At 40.4% G+C, this 18,255-nt stretch overlaps 1 protein-coding gene across 2 annotated transcripts in view; it reads right to left on the reverse strand.

Annotated features, from left to right (window-relative positions):
• LOC119646189 overlaps window positions 1-18,255 on the reverse strand; it is a 124,223-nt gene that overhangs the window by 63,247 nt on the left and 42,721 nt on the right. Inside the window, exons 2-4 of one of the 2 annotated variants that reach the window (XM_038046573.1) lie at window positions 7,464-7,811; window positions 6,983-7,377; window positions 5,777-5,903 (exon numbers count right to left, since the gene is read on the reverse strand). In XM_038046573.1, the coding sequence (XP_037902501.1) occupies window positions 5,777-5,903; window positions 6,983-7,377; window positions 7,464-7,811 (870 nt within the window). Of the gene's footprint in view, window positions 1-5,776; window positions 5,904-6,901; window positions 7,378-7,463; window positions 7,812-18,255 lie in introns of both variants that reach the window. The other variant, XM_038046572.1, reaches the window with a different exon arrangement.

Genomic DNA, 18,255 nt, shown 5'->3' on the forward strand with positions numbered 1-18,255 from the left:
TGGGATAGTTTCAAATTTTGCAATTTGCCTCTTACGCAACTAGGGAAGGCTTTGAGTGAATTTCGAAGTCCCAAATTTCAGAGCAGGTCCACACCTTGCCACTGCATATACCAATTTCACAACGTAATTTGGGTTGTCCACTGAGTGTTCTCACCTTTTCTCACTCTTTAATTTTTCTGATGTTGTAAGAAAATCAAGATATCTAATACGAAAATTTCTGCATAGCGTATCATTGCGCTCTTGAGGCGCACTTTCCATTAGATTTTTTGGTTATTTACCTGAAAACAACCTCAAAAGTTTGCGAATTCGTTAAATTGCGGGGTTGGTTTTTCAAAGCCTCACCTTGATTTGGCACGAAACGTTTTCGATTGGATTAATATCCGGTGGCTGAGACTGCCAATTCAAAGTTACGGCCCCATTTTGCTCCGTTCACAGGTACGAAGCCTTGCTCCAATGTTTTGGGTCGTTGTCCTCTTGAAGAATCCAGTCCTCACTTTTCTTCCCGTAACACCTTTTCGCAGTCGACAATCAAATTTGCTCGTAGACTTTCTCTATTTTCTTAGTGTTGTCTGGAAAGGCTCAAGAAGGTGATTCCTAATAACGGTCCAAATGATCTCTTGTACAATGAAGATGTTTTTGGATATGTTTTCTTCTCAGCATCGGCTTTTCTGAAGTACTTCTAAATTTCAAGTTACTCGTGAGCAAACCTTTCTTTAACAATTTCGATTTTTTCGACATTACGATCTGGGAAGTGGTCGACATTTTCCACTTCTTTGAAACGATTCACCCACTTGCTAACGAATTGTTTCGGCTTTTAAATGCATTTTGCAGCAGCCCCTTGAGTCATTTAGATGCAAACAGAAAAACTGCTTCGAAGCATGAAATGTAAGCGGCACTCATTTTGTATCTCTCTTCATTTTTTATCAGACAAACTTCATTTCACGTTATAACTCGATAGTGCGAGGGTATTTATATCATCCGCTTAGGCATGCTATTTAGATCCACTGGCAACTTTCGGATTATATATTTTAGAGCGAATAATTTTGGTTTGACATTCCAAGCATCTTGATAGCTGGTGTTGCATTTTTCTTGAGTGTTCGACTAATCCCATGTCATTCTGATAGGTCCAACCAGCTTTGCCGGAATTCAAATTCAAAGATTATTATATACAGAGCCGAGCGATCATTTCAGGTAAAAAAAGTAAAAATTTGACGGATATCAACATAATATTCTTAGCAATTCTCAATACAATTCTCTCAATATCAGATCGATCTTTGACTTTCCAGATTGAAAGCCTCCTTCATTTTTGCTTACAATATTTTATGAGACAAATTCGTACTTACTTTTGATTATTTTTGATAGCACTTTGTAACTTGTAGACAACTGCTGTGTCTCTCGATAGATCCCCAGTATGATATGGTATGCGTCAACTTTCGGGCATAGTCTAGTCAGTCAAAATAGCGTTTCAGATCTTATAAAGCTTGGTCAGTCCCCAAGTATTCCATCTACACTCGGCTCTTTGGCCTCCAATAAAATTCCCCTCTGCGCCCCTGCTAAATATAGTTTTAAGCTGGAATGCTCGAATTTTTTTCGTAACTTGAAAGCGGATCCTAATTTATGTTTCTTGAAATTTCCGTACAAACCGTTTGCATTCCTTCTTCCAGCAAATCCTTTCACCAGTACGTCATAATTCTAAGTCTACTGTCTTTTTAGCCGGATACAGGCACCATGAATAGGTCTTTTCCCTCATGCAAGCCCTATTGTTGGTTAGTTCCGAAAGTGAAAGTGCATCTAAGGGTTCTTATTTTCGCCGCAAGTGGGAACGACTACGATGTGCTTATGTGTAGCGTCGGGTTCACCTTGATAAAAAGAAATTTATTATTATGTTTGTCAAGGAGGCACAAGCTACCCAAAATAATGAAATAATGAAACGAAAGAACACCCAGATAGCTTTAAGTCTTTGGATGGTCTCAGCCGTATATCATCTGATGAAGTCTCATAACTTGTGAATGAAGCTATCACCACAGTTTACAGATAAGGACTGCTTACAAAACAAGAATGAAGTCATACCGGGCCAGTGCATTCAACTGAAGTAAGCGCGTTGGAGTTGATGCTCTCCCAACTCAGCCTTACTTTGCAACTCATGCAGTCTCGGCAGAGTTGCTATATCCATTCGTCTGCATGTCCTTAAATTCCGAGATTTTTCCAATGGGTAGAAGAATGGAATGAAGTTCAAGATTCTGAAAAACTTGACTTCAGTGCAGAAATCGAACGCGTATTTGCATTCTTGCTGCATTTTAAAGACAATAGTTAAAATTATATTGAAGCACAGCAAGGAGCTCCTCGAAATCTTGATTGACAGAAGGTTTCCATTTTGGTTCCATCTGCATTGACCACGTTAATACCTGCTCTTTCCACTGGGTTGCTTGATTCACTCATCCATAAATCTTGGGGGTCCCTCATCTTTCGTAGTGAGTGTAAGATGGGGAAGATCGCGTAAGATTCCGAAAAAGGGCACTCGCCTTGAATGCAATAATTTGCATGCATTTGCATGCCTCTTAGTCGCAAAGAGCCAAAATAATCCTGAAACGCCCCAAACAACGCCTTGAGAGTTTGATCGACAGAGAATAGAAAAACGACGACTAATGGTTTTTCCAAACGAGGGATCCGGGAACAATAAAACGTGAGAACTATTGCTATCAAAATGGTCTGGTCCAATATCAAGTATATGTGGGCTTAAGATACCTCATATTCTAAACAAGAAGATAGAGTATATGCTGTTCTCTGCTCATTATCTTTCTGCACTGATCACATGAGCAAGCGACTGATAATTTTGAAGCAATGTGAGAAGTTCAAATCCCCTCTGCTCTTTATAAATTTCGAAAAGGCTGTCGACAGTCTTAATTTGGAGTGTATCTGAAATATTCTGCGCATGAAGTACATTTCAGAGAAAGTAATAATAGCAGAATGACAAGCAGAGTCCAACAAGGTTTCATCTTACCAGTTGTACATAGCATATTTCCTGAATCGCCTCGGTTACGGGGATGACATCCGTTTGCTCTTTCAACAAGTCATAGGCCTTGGCAAAATGTTGTCAACTACACCTTCCATATTTTACTAGAAAGAACAACAACACAGAACAATCTTAACTTGATCTTGGTGTTGAGGTAACTGCAAAACGGGTTTAGCGCGGTTAATGCGTCGGGCGACATCCAGTTCGATGCCTTAATAGACCGCACTTCCTACCTATACAAACTGATCAACGCCTTCAATGCTGTGCCCATTGATACAGATGGGGAGAGTGCGATGACACGTCAGATTGGAAACCTTGGTTTTGTTGTTCCAATCTACTTGCACTTGATTAAGGCACATGTTCCGGTGAAGTGCAAACAGATATCTTCAGTGTAGTCGACTTGGTTGGGGAAAGATGTCATAGTCTATTGAACCGCTTTTCCACTTAAATTCGTTTGAAATGTTACCAAAGTTCAGTACGTGATATTTTGCGCTATCATATAACACTCTGATGATAGCTATGAGCATTTCCGAACTGCGCCCTCTGCGTAGAGCATGCGAGATTCATTCTTTGTGACCGCTCAAAAGTGTTCTCGCAATTGATGAAGAGCAAGTGAAGCGAGGATCTAAACTCCGCGGACTATTCCAAAATGGTCCATAGGGTGTTGATGTGGTCAACGTAGGAGCATCCCGAGCAGGAACGAGCCTGTTCTCTGTTGATCAAGCGTTCGAGATGTTCCTTAATGTGTTTCAAAAGTATTTTAACTATTATCTTTGCAATGGCAGGAAACACGCAAATATCACTCCAATTATCACACTCAAGATGCCGGCCCTTCTTTGGAATCTTAATAATCATCTCCTACTATGTCCTGTGAAAAATCTCGTATTCCCAAGATTATTAGTGAGTAGATGAAGCAGATCTGCAGTAACTGCAGGTGCATCAATAAGTAAGTGACTTACAACGTTTGAATGCTTTGATCCCTCATCACTTTCAGCGATCCACAGAGATTTTAACCGTTGCACCTTTCATTGACCTACTTCCACCATTCCACAGTAAGCCTGATCTTATGATGCCTGTTTTTTGGATAGGTTCCCAAACGTCATCGATATTGTCAGCCGGTTCACTTAGTGTATTTGTCAGCAACGTAGCTCCGCTAGTGTTGCGCGGCAAGCAGATCATACATGCGGGCGACGTTGAACTTGCCGGGTCCAAGCTCTGCAAATCTGAGGGAAGTGGTGGACCCAACACGTAGACTCCCGTTTTCATCGTTTCGGTAGCAGTAAAGTTTCGAAATTTGCAGGTTGCAGGTCTACAAATTTGTATCCCATCTACAAGTTGGTCGCCTTTTATAAAAAGGAAGAAAAACTTTAAGTGTGTCCTTAAACTCCAGCCTACAGGGCAGAGTGACATATGATAGCACAAAATGTTGTTTGCTGCATCAAGGTAAAATTTTGGAAAAAATTTAAATACAGAACGGGGTTCGATAAGGCTAATTTTTGTCGCTGATACTATTTCTTCTCAACTAGGTTAACGGCATCTGTTTGCTCTCTCATCGAGTCATTAACCTTGGCCAACTGATGTCGGATTTGGAAAAAGAATAGTTGTTCCGTGTTAACGTTCCTTGTGTGCTGTTGAATTGGTGCAGCACACTGTACCCAACCGCCAAAATTACTTGAAAGTTCCATGCCTCCTAGGCCACTTATCTCCGCCATGCCATCGATATTCTCTTGCTCGACACAATCTCGAATGAAAAACTGTGTTGGCATACGGGTTAGGTACCGGTATTCATGTTTATTAGGAGGAGGCAGTGGGTAGGTTACATTTTAAAAATTAGCGACAACTCCATTGCTGACTGTACCATGCACGGAAGCGACACCTGTTTATCTACGCATAATCAAATTATATGTTAAGAACCGACGACTGATTCCCATGCCAAGAGGTGGAGGAAAGCTTAAGAAATCCATGAAGTTCTGCACGAGCTCTTAAAGTTGTTTGGAGAGCCTCTTGCATTGCATGGGCTATTCATAGAATGCTGCTTTTTTCCTGCATTCGGAATTCCCGTTGATACCTGGTGTTGTTACGCTCGTCAATCAGAGCCAAACAACATAGCTTAGATCACGTTTGAGATAAATTTGTTATTATCAAATAATATAAAACCGGAGCTACTTTATTTTTTAAAGGAATATCGAAATCCTAGTTTTGCAAGAACCGCAATAAGGTTTTTAGTCAAACAAATAGTCGGTTCATTGGGCTCATTGCTTCTTGAGGTCACAGGGATAGGTTACGAACGACTACTGGAATTACTATCTTAATGGTTTTTTATCGTTTATTCCACCTGCCTTGTTGTTGACTGTGTTTTGGCCAATCAAAATATAGTGATTTTTTCTATTTCTTTTTTATCGCACCTGGACCATTTCTTAGCAGAACCCTTAAGCAACATTTCAACATCGTTAGGAATGAGTATTTTTCCGAACTTTTTTTCAAAGCATTCCAGAACTTTCACTATAACAAATTATAGGATAAAAATCGTCTAGTAAAATTGCTTGTTATATTACGCATATCAACTACTGCAAATGATTACTTTCCAACTTTCTTTTGTCAAACAGAGGTCAAAGTGCCGATTAGCCTTGAAGAAAATTGTTATTCTCGAAATCACCCATGGCAAATGCAAGACAAGGAACACGAAAAATAAACAAAAGGAAAATGAACTCCCCACAAGCCTTAACAATTCATTATGCGCACAATTACTTGTCCATTACTCACCGTGTCGTCGGAGTTTCCTTGAAAGCTGCTGCTACTACTACTTGTACTAATAAAGTCGTCCACGGGCCGGGCACCCACGCCCAACGCCAGGATTTCATGTGGAGCTTTTAAACGTCTCTCCGCAGTCCTAAAAACAAATAAACAAATCAGTGAATGTCCCAACTATCTGTAATTGGTCAAAGACTTCTTTACTCAAGAGGGAAGATATCGCCTGGTTTCATTTAAATAATATGCCCGAGGGACAACGTCACAATATATTATGTTACATATTTCAAGAATATTATTCGATTGCTATAAGGACTGAACATTGCTTTGATGCGTTCATCTAATTGAAAAGGGTGTTAATATCGTCCTTTGCATTAATTTGACTTCTTTATCATTAACCAGCCCAGTTAATTCTATCCCGCAATAGGTTCACGATATCATATACACCCATAAACTCAGTACACTCAAATTTGTTGATAGAAATCAGGTGATAACTTTCCAAACAATATATCCACATACTACAAGCTAGGTCTTGTTTTTAGCAGGCCGCGACCAAGGACAACATAATTAGGAACCAGCGGCGTTGGACATAACAGCACAAAATCAAGATAGAGCTTCTGACAAATCAACAAAATCGCGTCGCTTCTAAAAAAAGTCCTAAATTACTACGTACACGAAATACTTAAGTGGTTTGTTCAACCGAAAATCGATAAAGCGTTTCACATTTGCTCCTGAAAGGAAAATCCGACTTACTTTCAGCTGAAGTCAAAGTTCTTAAAAGAAACGAAATAAATAATGAAAAATCGATTATTATGTCAGGAGTCAAAGAGTTAAGCGTGTCAATCAATTTTCAATGAGGGAACTTTCAACTTTCAAAGGAATGCATAAAAACAAGAATACAACACACCAGGACAGACTCGTGGAAAACTACATTTATATGAGCTGGAGTTTGAGTAGTTCAAGGCATGAATATTAAAACCAAAATTTCCTTCCAGCTGGATTGGTCTGATTAGAGGATTTCTATAATTACTTTATATCAACTTTTAGAAAAATAAATTGGTTTTCAATCCAACTGCAAGCAAAGTGAATTGGAAAATTCATCGGCAAACGCAAGCCAATCAACGGTGCACACACAAATACCTGTCTTGATGAACAGTTAAGGGTTTTGAGAAATGAGTGAATCTTTGTGAACGCCGTCGCAGTGAAGTTGGTGAAACTGACCCAATTCCGGAAATTATCCATTCAACATCGGCGCCTAAATTAATCTCGGACAGAGGATCCCCACTGTGCGGGGATGGAACTCTAAGGGCATACTGAATTGATCCATCCGGTCCAATAATCGGAAGTTGCTTCCTTGCCAATCGGGCCTTAACTGCAACACTCAGATCCTTGCCGTCCTCACGACCTCCAGCAATTGTTTGTACGCTATCCAGCACAACCCTAGGTGATGTCACTTGCCCTAGCACAGCCAGGACATCTAATGACGCTTGTCTAACGCGACGCTTTCTATCTAGAGCTGCATAAATCGTCCGATTTATACACGTTCCCGTATCGAAACATGTACTAGGGAAGGTCATCAGTGCATACATGACCATTTGTAGGGCATTTTCGCGAAACTGAAATGGAAAATGAAAATAGAGAGTAGCAAATGGAAAGTGTCAATAAATCATGAAGGGAAATTAGAATGCAGTCTTCGGCCTACCCTTGAACTCCTTGCATGAAGAAAGTCATCGGAAAGGAGCTTCAGGACAATGAATGACGGTGGCAATCGTTGCATTAACGATTTACACACACGATTGCTGCCTGCACCACCTTGACGGCACAATCCGGTGATTATTTGTGTGCTCCGGTTCTCTAAGTTCTCCAGTGGAAGCCTTGAAATTAGATTGATAAGAATGCGTCGTTTATCTTCAGCGACTTCAGGATTTCGTTCCGAAGATAGTAACATCCGCATAAATGAGTCCAAGCATGGTTGTATTTTGGCAAGGGTCTCCGATGATTTAAGGGCTTCTTCAATCACGGTAATAGCTTGAAGTCGGTGTCTCCAATCCTGGAATTTAGAAAAAAAGTGCAGATATTATACCTGAATGTAAAAATATTAAATTTCGAGAAACAGAAGTTGTTTCATATGCATTTGCCAAAACATGATCAAAACAAATATCTTTAGGAGAGCATTCCGCATTTAATTTTTTTGTTTTTAAGGGTTTGTGTAAAACTTTATTAAAATCGGTTTACTGTCTGTATGTCTGTCCGTCAAACGCGTTTTTCTTGAAGACGGTTATAGTGATTGACATAAAATTTGGTGGAAAGGTGGGAACTATGGACGTCCACACATACAGTGAGTTACATCCTGTAACGTAGAATTTTAGAGGGGGGGGGGGGGGTCCCCGTACATGCAAAAGGGCACCCCCCTTTTTTCATCAAATATAATCAATCGAATATAGTCATGTGGAGTATCAAATGAAAGATCTCGATTAGTACTTTCCGAAGCCCGTCTTTTGTTGGAAAGGTTGGGAGTATGGGGGGTCGAAAGTGATAATTCCTTTAACGGACCAATTCTCAGAAACTACCCAATCGAAAAATCTTAAAAAAGTCAAAAGGCTGGCACTATATGGTGCCTACGCTCCGAAATAATAATAATAGTATATTACTAAAATTTTTAGTAATTAGCTGCAAAACTCCGTTTAAGTTCATCCTAAATCCAGTAATACAGGCTATTATATAGAACAAGGTTCTACCACATAATATATGAACATATTACGTGCTACATACTAATGGGGTAAATACACACTGAAATGGTTTTATAAAAGAAATACACAAAACCTTTCATACTTGACGCGTCCAGCTTCCGGTTTCCCGACTTGTTTATGTTTGTATTTCAATATGTTTATTCAATATAATCCAGATTTGCAATCGCAGATAATAATTTCAAAGTTCAGGATTTCGAGCTGATACAATTATGGTCTATATTTGAGCGTATTGCTGACCATAGGATTTCCTCTATATTGTACTTACTACCAAGAATGCAGGTTTTGTGATGAGGAGGACGAAACCTCAATACACGTCCTGGGACAGTGTCCGGCACTTGTGCAAAGTAGGTCGAGGCATCTGGGAGAACACTTAAAACCAGATGCAAAGCTGAAAGATCTGGAAGTAGGGAATATACTAAAGTTCTTAACGGTTATAGGCCTGCTTGAGGTACTATGATCAATAGGTACACTATAACCAGTAAAAGGGGCACAATAGTTCTTCAAGGACGCGGTGCGACTTTCCCTTAACAGAATAATAATAATACTACCAAGAAAACTCTGAGCAAAAGAAGGTTAGATCTAAACACTAAAATTATCTTGTCCTAATAGGTCGTTCTAAATAGGCATTAGAACTACAGAGAAGGCGTTATGAGAGTATAGATTAGATGAAAGCTAACATCAGCTTTTGCTGAAGTATCTTAAATTTTGGCAATGTTACCGATAAGATGAAAACGGTTGTTAGAATAATCCCAAGGTTTGTTCAAAGTTAATCTCACGCATTTATTTTGAGCTATTTGAAGCTTAGTGATGGGACTCTTGCGCACTGATGCCATACTGGGGAGCGTAGGTGACAATTGACAGGATAGTAGTCTTATATCATAACAATTTGTTCGATTGCGAAAGATGAGATTTCCTGCAGATAAGTGGATATAACGAATCTATCTACTTTAAGACTTTCAGTAATATATTTTCTACATGATTTTTGTATGTAACCTTCTTGTCAAGGGTTAAGCCTAAATCTTGATTGACGTTAATACGCCATCGAAAGAAATATTGATAAAGTTTATTCAAAAATGTTTCCTAATTTTCTAATATCGATTGCGTATCTGACCCGACCGAATAAATACAAGTATTATCAGCGAAAACTGCCAGTTGGCATGATGGTATTTCTGGGGTGTCTGCTGTAAATACGTTGAACAAAACCGGACTTAAGCAAGAACCTTGTGGAACACCTGCTGGAACGTCTCTTTGACGGGAAATGTTACCATTTACCCTCACGCTAAACGTAGGATTCACAAGGAAGGATTTGATGATTAAAATCAAATATAGAGGGAACTTAAACGTAATCATCTTGCATGAGCCCCTCATGCCACACTGAATCGAATGCTTTCTAAATGTCCGAAGTGATCATTTCTACAGTTTTTTTCATGAAGAGCTTGCCGGATATCACTAGTTACTCTGAAAAGCTGGCGAGTGATAGAAAATCCAGATCAGAAACCGAAATGAAAATTCTGGATAATTTTGTTGATTTCTGAGTGTTGCTGCAGTTTTCGAATCAGTTTTGCTCTTCGCCCCTTTGACTATTGGGGTGATGTTTGCCGTTTTCCAAGCTGTCGGGAAGTATGAAAGCTTGAGACAGGAGTCAAAAATGAGGGTCAGAAGGACAATTGCTTTTCTTGGCAAGTTTTTTAAAACAAAAACTGGAATTTTGTCATATCAGGGTGCTTTTCAATTATTCAAGTTTTTTAGTACTCTTTAGAGCTCCCGTGGTTTGTACGGTGAACCAGGAGGTAAAGGTGTGTTTTTGTTGGTATTCGGATAGTATCTTCAACTAACCGATCGTTTATCTTGTTATCCAGTGGCCTGCAGAAAAATGTTAAGCAAGGAGTTCAACTTTTTACGAGTCACTAATTATTAGTTTTCAATTCTTAGAGCTGGGTTTAATTTGCTATTGTTTTTTAATGGTGGCAAATTTTCGGAATATTGTTCGATCCTTTCTCAAAATTATATACCAAAGCCTTCCAACTCGAGTTTCGCAATAAGAATAGTTTACACTGGATCAGTGCACTGAGATGGTTGTTCAGACGAAGACCAAAGCAGCGGCAACGCTGCCATTTTCGCCTTATTGAATTTTTTTGCCGATTCATTTCTTGCATTGCATTATCCAGAATTAGAAATGAATAGTCCGATATTTTAGTAATTATTGGAGTACTGTATTTTATTGCATTTCAAGTATTACGGATTTAACTGCTTTGAATCTATTTTAACCTCCTCGATCGTGAATAGAAACAAATCAGAGACGTCAACCTATTTGGAATATTCTCTCTGTAGAAGAACTGCTCCGTCAATTACCGTAGTCAGGGAAATGGTTGGAGAGTTGACGGTTCTTGCACCTCTTTCAACACGCAAGTGTTGCAAGGTGAATTGGAATGCTGCGAAAGCGTACCTATGAAAAGGTGAGAGCTGCCATATTGTCCTTTGGACATTTCAAATCACCTGGTAGGGATATCATCTATCCAGCAATGCTAAAGGAGGGTACGGAGCACTTAGAACGATTGGTAAGAAATACTTTTCTTGCAAGTCTTGCTTCTGTCTATCTCTTGGCAGAAGGTTAAGGTAGCCATCATACCGAAGCGTGGGAAAGATCATTATTCTAATCCAAAGAATTTCAGAGAGATCAACATTTGGAGAGACTGGTTGAGCGTCATATTCGTGGGAAGGTATTTAGGTCTCATCCATTTAATAAAGAAAAACATGCTTACCAACGTGGCAAGTCCAGTGAGTCTGCTCTTCATTTTTCATTTTCGAAGATAGAGGATGCAACTCTGGAAGTTTAATACGCGATGGGGGTGTTGAAGGAAGGTGATGCCGCCAGAGCGCATGGTGTTGATGGTGCTTTAATTAAGTGGATCCATGCTATGTTAGCGCATATATTGCTGTGTGCTAAAGTAGGTGTCGATGGCTACCTAACAGCAGAAACAACGAAAGGCTGCCCCCTAGGAGGTGTGCTGTTGTCACTTCTGTGGAATATACTGATCGACTCACTACTTCGCGAACTACACATGATGATGGGGCTGTGCTTGCTGTTGACCGGGATCATGGAACGATGTGTAGAAATATACAACGTACCGTTGATCTGATAGACAGTTGGTGCTCCACGCATGGTCTTTCTCTTAATCCAAATAAAACCACAGTGGTATTATTCACAAAAAAGAGAAAACTGGATGGGCTTTGCCTCGCAGCGATGAAGAGTACACCCTTTCAACTCTCCAAAGAAGTGAAATATCTGGGAGTCATTCTGGATAAACAGCTTTTTTGGAACAAACATGTATAGGTGAAGTTGAAACGATCTCTTACAGCTTATAATCTGTGATGATATACGTTGCTATTATTAGGCCGATGTTCGCTTATGCCTCCGTAGTATGGTGGGTTAAGGTGAGACAAAATGATTTTTACCGTAAACAGGCCGCAGTGCAAAGAACTGTGTATCTGGGTATTACCGGTGCCATGAGCACGACATCCGGCGCAGCTCTAAGTGCATTACTCAATTAGGAGCCCGTGGATATATTTATTCAAAGCACTGCAATGAGAGAAGCTCATAGACTAATTCGATTAGATCTATTAGGAAAACAACGGATGTAGGGGGCACAGCATTAGAAGAAATACTGGGAGTACTGAATCGAGCTCTTACATCTATTTAATAGAAGATTTGAAGTTATCCTGAAGCGTAGAGAGAACTGGGAAGTCGCAGAGGAATGTGTGGTGGGATATACGGAAGTCTCCTACACTGATGGCCCAAAAATATAACGGGATTCTGGAGCAGGAGTCTACCTCTCGAATAAAAATGAGAAGTATATGCGATTCTCCGATTGACGAGCGGTTGAAGAGCAAGCGCATCGCAATTTGCTGTGATAGCCAGATTGCATTGAAATTGAAAATCGTTCAGGAATGCACAAACAGTTTTAACTATATTTATGGATTCAATACGGTGGAGATAATCTGGGTACCTGATCACTGTGGCGTAGAAGGAAATGAAATTTTGGATGTTTAGCAAAAGAGGTTTCAATCTCCTCATGCCGGGAGACCGGAACCAGCAATCCCAATTGCAATCGGTAGCATTAGCTAAGTGTGTCTTCAAAAACTGGGACCAAGCTTCTAACAGTGACAGGTAGCAGAGCCTAAATGCTGCTAAGCACACCAAGCTTTTCCTGTCAGAACGGAAGATGCGCACCGCAAAGTTTCTCTTGACGAAAAGCAAGAGGACTTGCAGGAGTATTGTGGGCATTGACAGGCCATAATTAACTAACTCGACACATGCTCAGAATAGGATATGTGTCCCTCCTGTAATGAGGAAGCGGAGCATTTCTTCTGTGAATGCCCCGCCTTTGGACGCATCAGGCATCAGATCTTCATGCTGATATTCTCCAGTTGCGACGGGTAGTATCACATCCCCTAACGAAAATCCTGCGATAGGTTAACGAATCCGGGATATTCCATTAGATGGGGAAATCGAGTACAATGGCTCACCACGCCTTGAGTGCTCAGAAGCTATAGCAATAAAGAGAATAACTACAACCCTTATAGATGCAAGTTTAATTATCTTGACAAAAGGATAATAATGTTGAATATAATGTAGTATTCGATATAAGCGCAGAACCCTTGACTCTTTACGGTAGAAATCTGAAAACTGAATTTTTACGGAAAAGATATGGAACTGCTAAAATAGCTGGCATTGCATTCGATCTGACATATTTCACTGATATTATGTGGTAAAACCAAATCGAGCCGCAAAGAGAGAGGTGAAAGTATCCTTTCAATGTCTGGAGGTTTGAGAAAATTTCTGGTGCATGAGGCAGTGAGTGGAAGTCGCAATAAAGCATTTTCCCCGAGAGAAATTGGACAATAACGCATACAGTGTATAACGGGGCCTGTAGTGTGTATAGTGCCTCGATGATTTTTTCCATTTTGTGCAGTTGAACGCATTCTTCACATGTAGCGTTACCACTGCAAAGCGAGTACCTTCTTCTATTGCAGCCTGTACCAAATCAGTCACGCTGATTGCGTCGACGGTTGATTGAGCCTTACGGAATTTGAATTGCTTTTCAGAAAAACTTCCTTATTTATTTGAACGCAATCCAACTACTATTAGGTGCATGACGTCATCATCACATAAAGTGAGCTTTAGTTACTTGTATATCAGTATCAATTACTCGAAGCAGACATGTCTATGTATATGCATGTGCTAGTAAAGATTGCGGGTGGTATCCACTATAAGTGACATTCAAAAAAGAGACTGATGATTTCCTCCAGGGCAGAGGCAACTCATCAGACGCTGCCTCATCTCTGCCCTGGGAGAAGCTTGATCGAACATGGCTTGCCTGCTATGTCAAAGCTCTTCATTTGAGCATAGCACTGTAGAATTGTGGTACTCCTTAAGCCGGACCAGGATCTTGCAGTCAGAAGTTTGTCAGAAACCAGCTTCCAGATGAGTGCCCTTTGCGGTCATAGTTAGAAACAACCCAATCATGGAGTGGCGTCTGCTACCATTCGGGTTTCCAGGGTATATTAGTACGTTGGCTCAAGATGGAGAGGTATACTCTCTAGAGTCTTACCATCATACCTAGCTTGGGCCCAGAATGTCCAAACTTAAATCTTTGGAATTTTCGTTCGAGTTGAAGAAAGGGCAACATTCTGGGCATCCTCAATACTGTTGTCGAGGAGCGGGCGCACCTTCCAGCAACCAATCGCAGTTTTCGGCGTGAGTTCGGTTCCCATCTGAAACGTTTTTGACGTTTTGGTAGCAGTAAAGTTGCAAAATTTGCAGGTCGCTAACCCATAAAATGAGAGTATTAGTAGAACTATTTCGAGAAATAGGGGCTACCGGTTTTGTCTATGGCAGAACCAACCCATCAGACACTGCCTCACCTCTCCCCCGGGAGCAGCGTGACCGAAAGTAGCAACAGGTGGAAAACGTTCCTTTATATATTCGTAAAAACACGACAAAGGTGCGAATTACATCCAAGTTAAACCGCCAATAGTTTGAGTCTAAGCTAGGCTAAAGCTAGATTATTGTTTGGTATAATGAATCCAGTTTTTATAACACTTCCTGGTTCTTAGATTGTCATTTATCTGCTTGGTAGAGGATGTCAAGTTGTCCACGAACTTGAAGAAAACTAGGATGAATAGCGCTTGGTAGGATTCGAATAAAAATGGGAAATGGGATACTTCAGGGCCTTATACAGCAGTCGTTCAGGCTGAATTACATGTAACTGGAACACATCAGCACCAGAGATTTGGCGGCTGATGCATCCATAGGCGAGACTACATTAAAAATGCTCCGCGGATTCCGCTACTTAATTGCAAGAGGGGTACGCATCATTTTGTTCAATTCTTGGCTAGGAATGCTCAACGTATTCATTGCAGTCTGACTACCATTGTAGATTGCGATGCGCCTAACCTTCAACCGCAATTCCTCCAATGCTCCGTGCCCCTCCCTCCAACCGGTGTGACCCCATAGATCTAAACGAAATAGTCTATGAGTTGCTACTATTGCAGTGCTTTGAACAGTAATGGAAATTGAGTAATATAGAGTTCACAGTGAAAGCGAAAGTCGACCTAATGATACCAACGAATATCCACATTACTACCTGAAGCCTGGGCCCCCAAGCCGAGGCAGAGGTTTGAACGCACAGGCTTTTAGAGCTCTTTTCGTCCTCACCTCAACATCTTTGCTCCAAAGGAGCTTTTTATCTATGATAGAATGACTCCCAGATACTTCACTTTTTTGGAGAGTTGTATCCCTGATCTCGGGAAGGCAAAGCCCATCCAGTCTTCCCCTTTCTCTGAACATTACCACTGTTGTTTTATTTGGGCACACTAAAATTCCATGCCTAAAGCACTAATTCTCAATGGAATAAACGGCACGTTGTATATTTCTACACACGGGTCCGAGATCCCGAACAACACCAAGCATAGCTGTCAGCATAAGCTTGAGCGTGTATTGACAAATTTGGCAGTTCATATAATAGTGAGTCGAACAGCATATTCCAAAGAAGTGGATATAGTACACCTTATTGCGGGGAGCCTTTCGTTACTTCTGTGTCTATGTGTTAGCATAGCATAGATCCACTTAATTGAAGTGGCAACGACACCATGCTCTCTAACGGCATCACAAAGTTTTTGGTACGACGCACAGTCAAACGCTCCTAAAAAGTCCACGAGCATCCCATCGTGCATCGTGTATCTCTAAAAAAACTAAATATGTCCTACCCTATCCGATATCCTACTGCATTTCTGTCACCAGTTCTCCCGGATAATGTATGTCTTGATTCTAATCTGGAGTTCATGAAAGTTCCATCCGGTTTTCTGAGAGAGTTGAAGTTGGTCGACTCATCCCTTTTAAGGATTCTGCACAGCTTTGACCCCGTTGCCTTTTTTATGTATGTTAGAGAGGTATTTGATTCTAGGCGGAGGTGGGCTAGACGCTGTCACTTTAGAAGCTTTGCATTGTGCCAGAGTTATTTCCAGTCCACTAGAGGGTCTTTCTTGACGAAATGAAACGTACCTTCTTCTAGCTTTTTTCGTAAAAAGTCTTCGTGTACTTCTTTGTCTATGATGGCCATTGCGTTTCTCTTTGTTCTTAATGAGTTTCCAGTGGTTGGACGACACTCTTTTCCTTGCGGCCATTCGTTTGGGGGGGGGGGGGGCTAGTAGTCGACGAATGTTGTTTTTTTCGTCTTGTGGTGGATTTTTAATTCCTGCTTCGATATCTATTACGATGTCTTCTTTGGGGAAAGTGGAGTCTCTTATGGCGAAATTTAAGCCTTTATTTAGTAGTGTGTTCCTGCATATAGTGTTCGTTGGATTTGTTGATCATGTGGTTGGGTGTAAACTCTTCCTTCGGTTTCTAAATGACCTTCTGGCCCGTTTGTGTTGTGGTGAATGCCGTTAGTTTATTTTCTGGTATCCCTATCTTTCTAGGCTTTTTGCAGGTAATTTTTGTTCCATATGTTCTCTTCCATGGGAATTCTTCCATTCTTTCAATTTCGTTCGACTTTTAGGTGGTTTCTCTTCTCTAGGATTGCATTTCTACTACCCCGGCAAATATGTTGAGCATTCGCATCGCAACCTAAGGGTTATCTTAGTAAGGACACAAAGAATCATTGGGTAAGTAAGCAGAAGCAGCTATGATGCGTTTCCTCACGCTATTAATCTGTTATTGTAAGATGTTCTGACAAGATCCTGGGAACATAACTGTCTTAGCATAGATGCCATTAACTGTCTTCATATCAGAACACAATCTCTCGATCTGATGGATCTTCCATAAAAGATCCTAGCCCATTCAACTGATCTAATATCACAGAATCTATTAAAATTAACCCATTGCTTCTGCACCAGGCGCATTGCGCGCGTTGATCAATCCTTTCATCACCTCAAAGACCATTCAGGAGTATAGAAATGAACTCTACTGGTAGATTCAAAGCAGTATAACTACTCTGGGTTACTGGTCACTATGGTGTAGAGGAAAATGAAATCTGGGATGCCTTAGCAAAAGAGGATTTAATTTCCCCCCGACCGGAACCAACAATAAAGGTGTCATTAGCATTGGCTAAGGCTGTCTTCATAAACTGGGAACAAGCTTCCCATAATGACAGATGGTAAGCCCTAAGTTTTGTAAGACACACCAAACTATTCCTGAGGAGGAGCAAACAAACATAATGCAAAGTTTATTGTAGCGAAAAAAAGGACACTTGCAGAAGCATTGTGGGTGTATGTCTATGTCTCCCTCCCCACCTTAAATACACTCACACAAATGCACAGAGGAATGAGGGGTTGTAAGTACAAATTTAGGGCTAGCCCCAAAATCTGAAAAAAAAGTCCCTAGACCTTCAAATACATCAGATAACGATCTTTTTTCAAATAAAATTTCTAATAGTATATTGTTCTACCTTTGAATTTTCCTGAAGAGCAAACCCTCTCCCTTAGGAATCCAGAACATAAAGCGTACTATTATATAAGGGATAATGTTGGAAAGTTTGATGGGAATCGTACAATTATTGACAAAGTGTGAATTAACGGTTCCCTATAGTAATATACATAAAATATACCACTGTATTATTACCTTACTTGGAGGCTGCAGAAAGTAGAAGCTTAGACAGGAAAGTGATCAAAATGTGTTCTCGGAGTTGTTCGGACTTCACTAAGAAGGACTAGCATCATAGTGCGAATATTGACAAGTGACTACCTGCTCAAGTACTACCTATTGTTAACTTAAGATAATTACGTTTTCTTACCATATGAGCAATTTCGAATTGATTAAAAAAGCAAAGAAAGTAATTTTATTTTACGTTTTGAGGAAAATCGGGTCCTTTCTTTACTTTTCCCATTAATAATGTAATTATCCTGGCCTTTGTATGTCCATTATAAATCCTTTCATTTCTTAGGGGTGCATTCTATACTGGCATGCACTGTATGTATCGAAATACTATGTACGCACGCCGAATATCCTTACTGAAAGTAGTAAATGGGTTCAAAAACCTCCCGATAAAGGACATTTTGCCATATTTATTGCAAAATTGCTTTCCCTATAATAGTCATGAAATGGTTGTTGACCGAATAGCCTTTCGCAAGCTCTTGGATGGCGTTGAAGGAACAAATCCATATTTAAACTACTTCACAGTGCAGCCCAGGTGCGGTTGCCAATAATGGTGATTGCATGAAGCCTTCGATTTATTTGACACTCTA

This window comes from Hermetia illucens, chromosome 1 (assembly GCF_905115235.1).
Source record: "Hermetia illucens chromosome 1, iHerIll2.2.curated.20191125, whole genome shotgun sequence".
Taxonomy (NCBI): domain Eukaryota; kingdom Metazoa; phylum Arthropoda; class Insecta; order Diptera; family Stratiomyidae; genus Hermetia; species Hermetia illucens.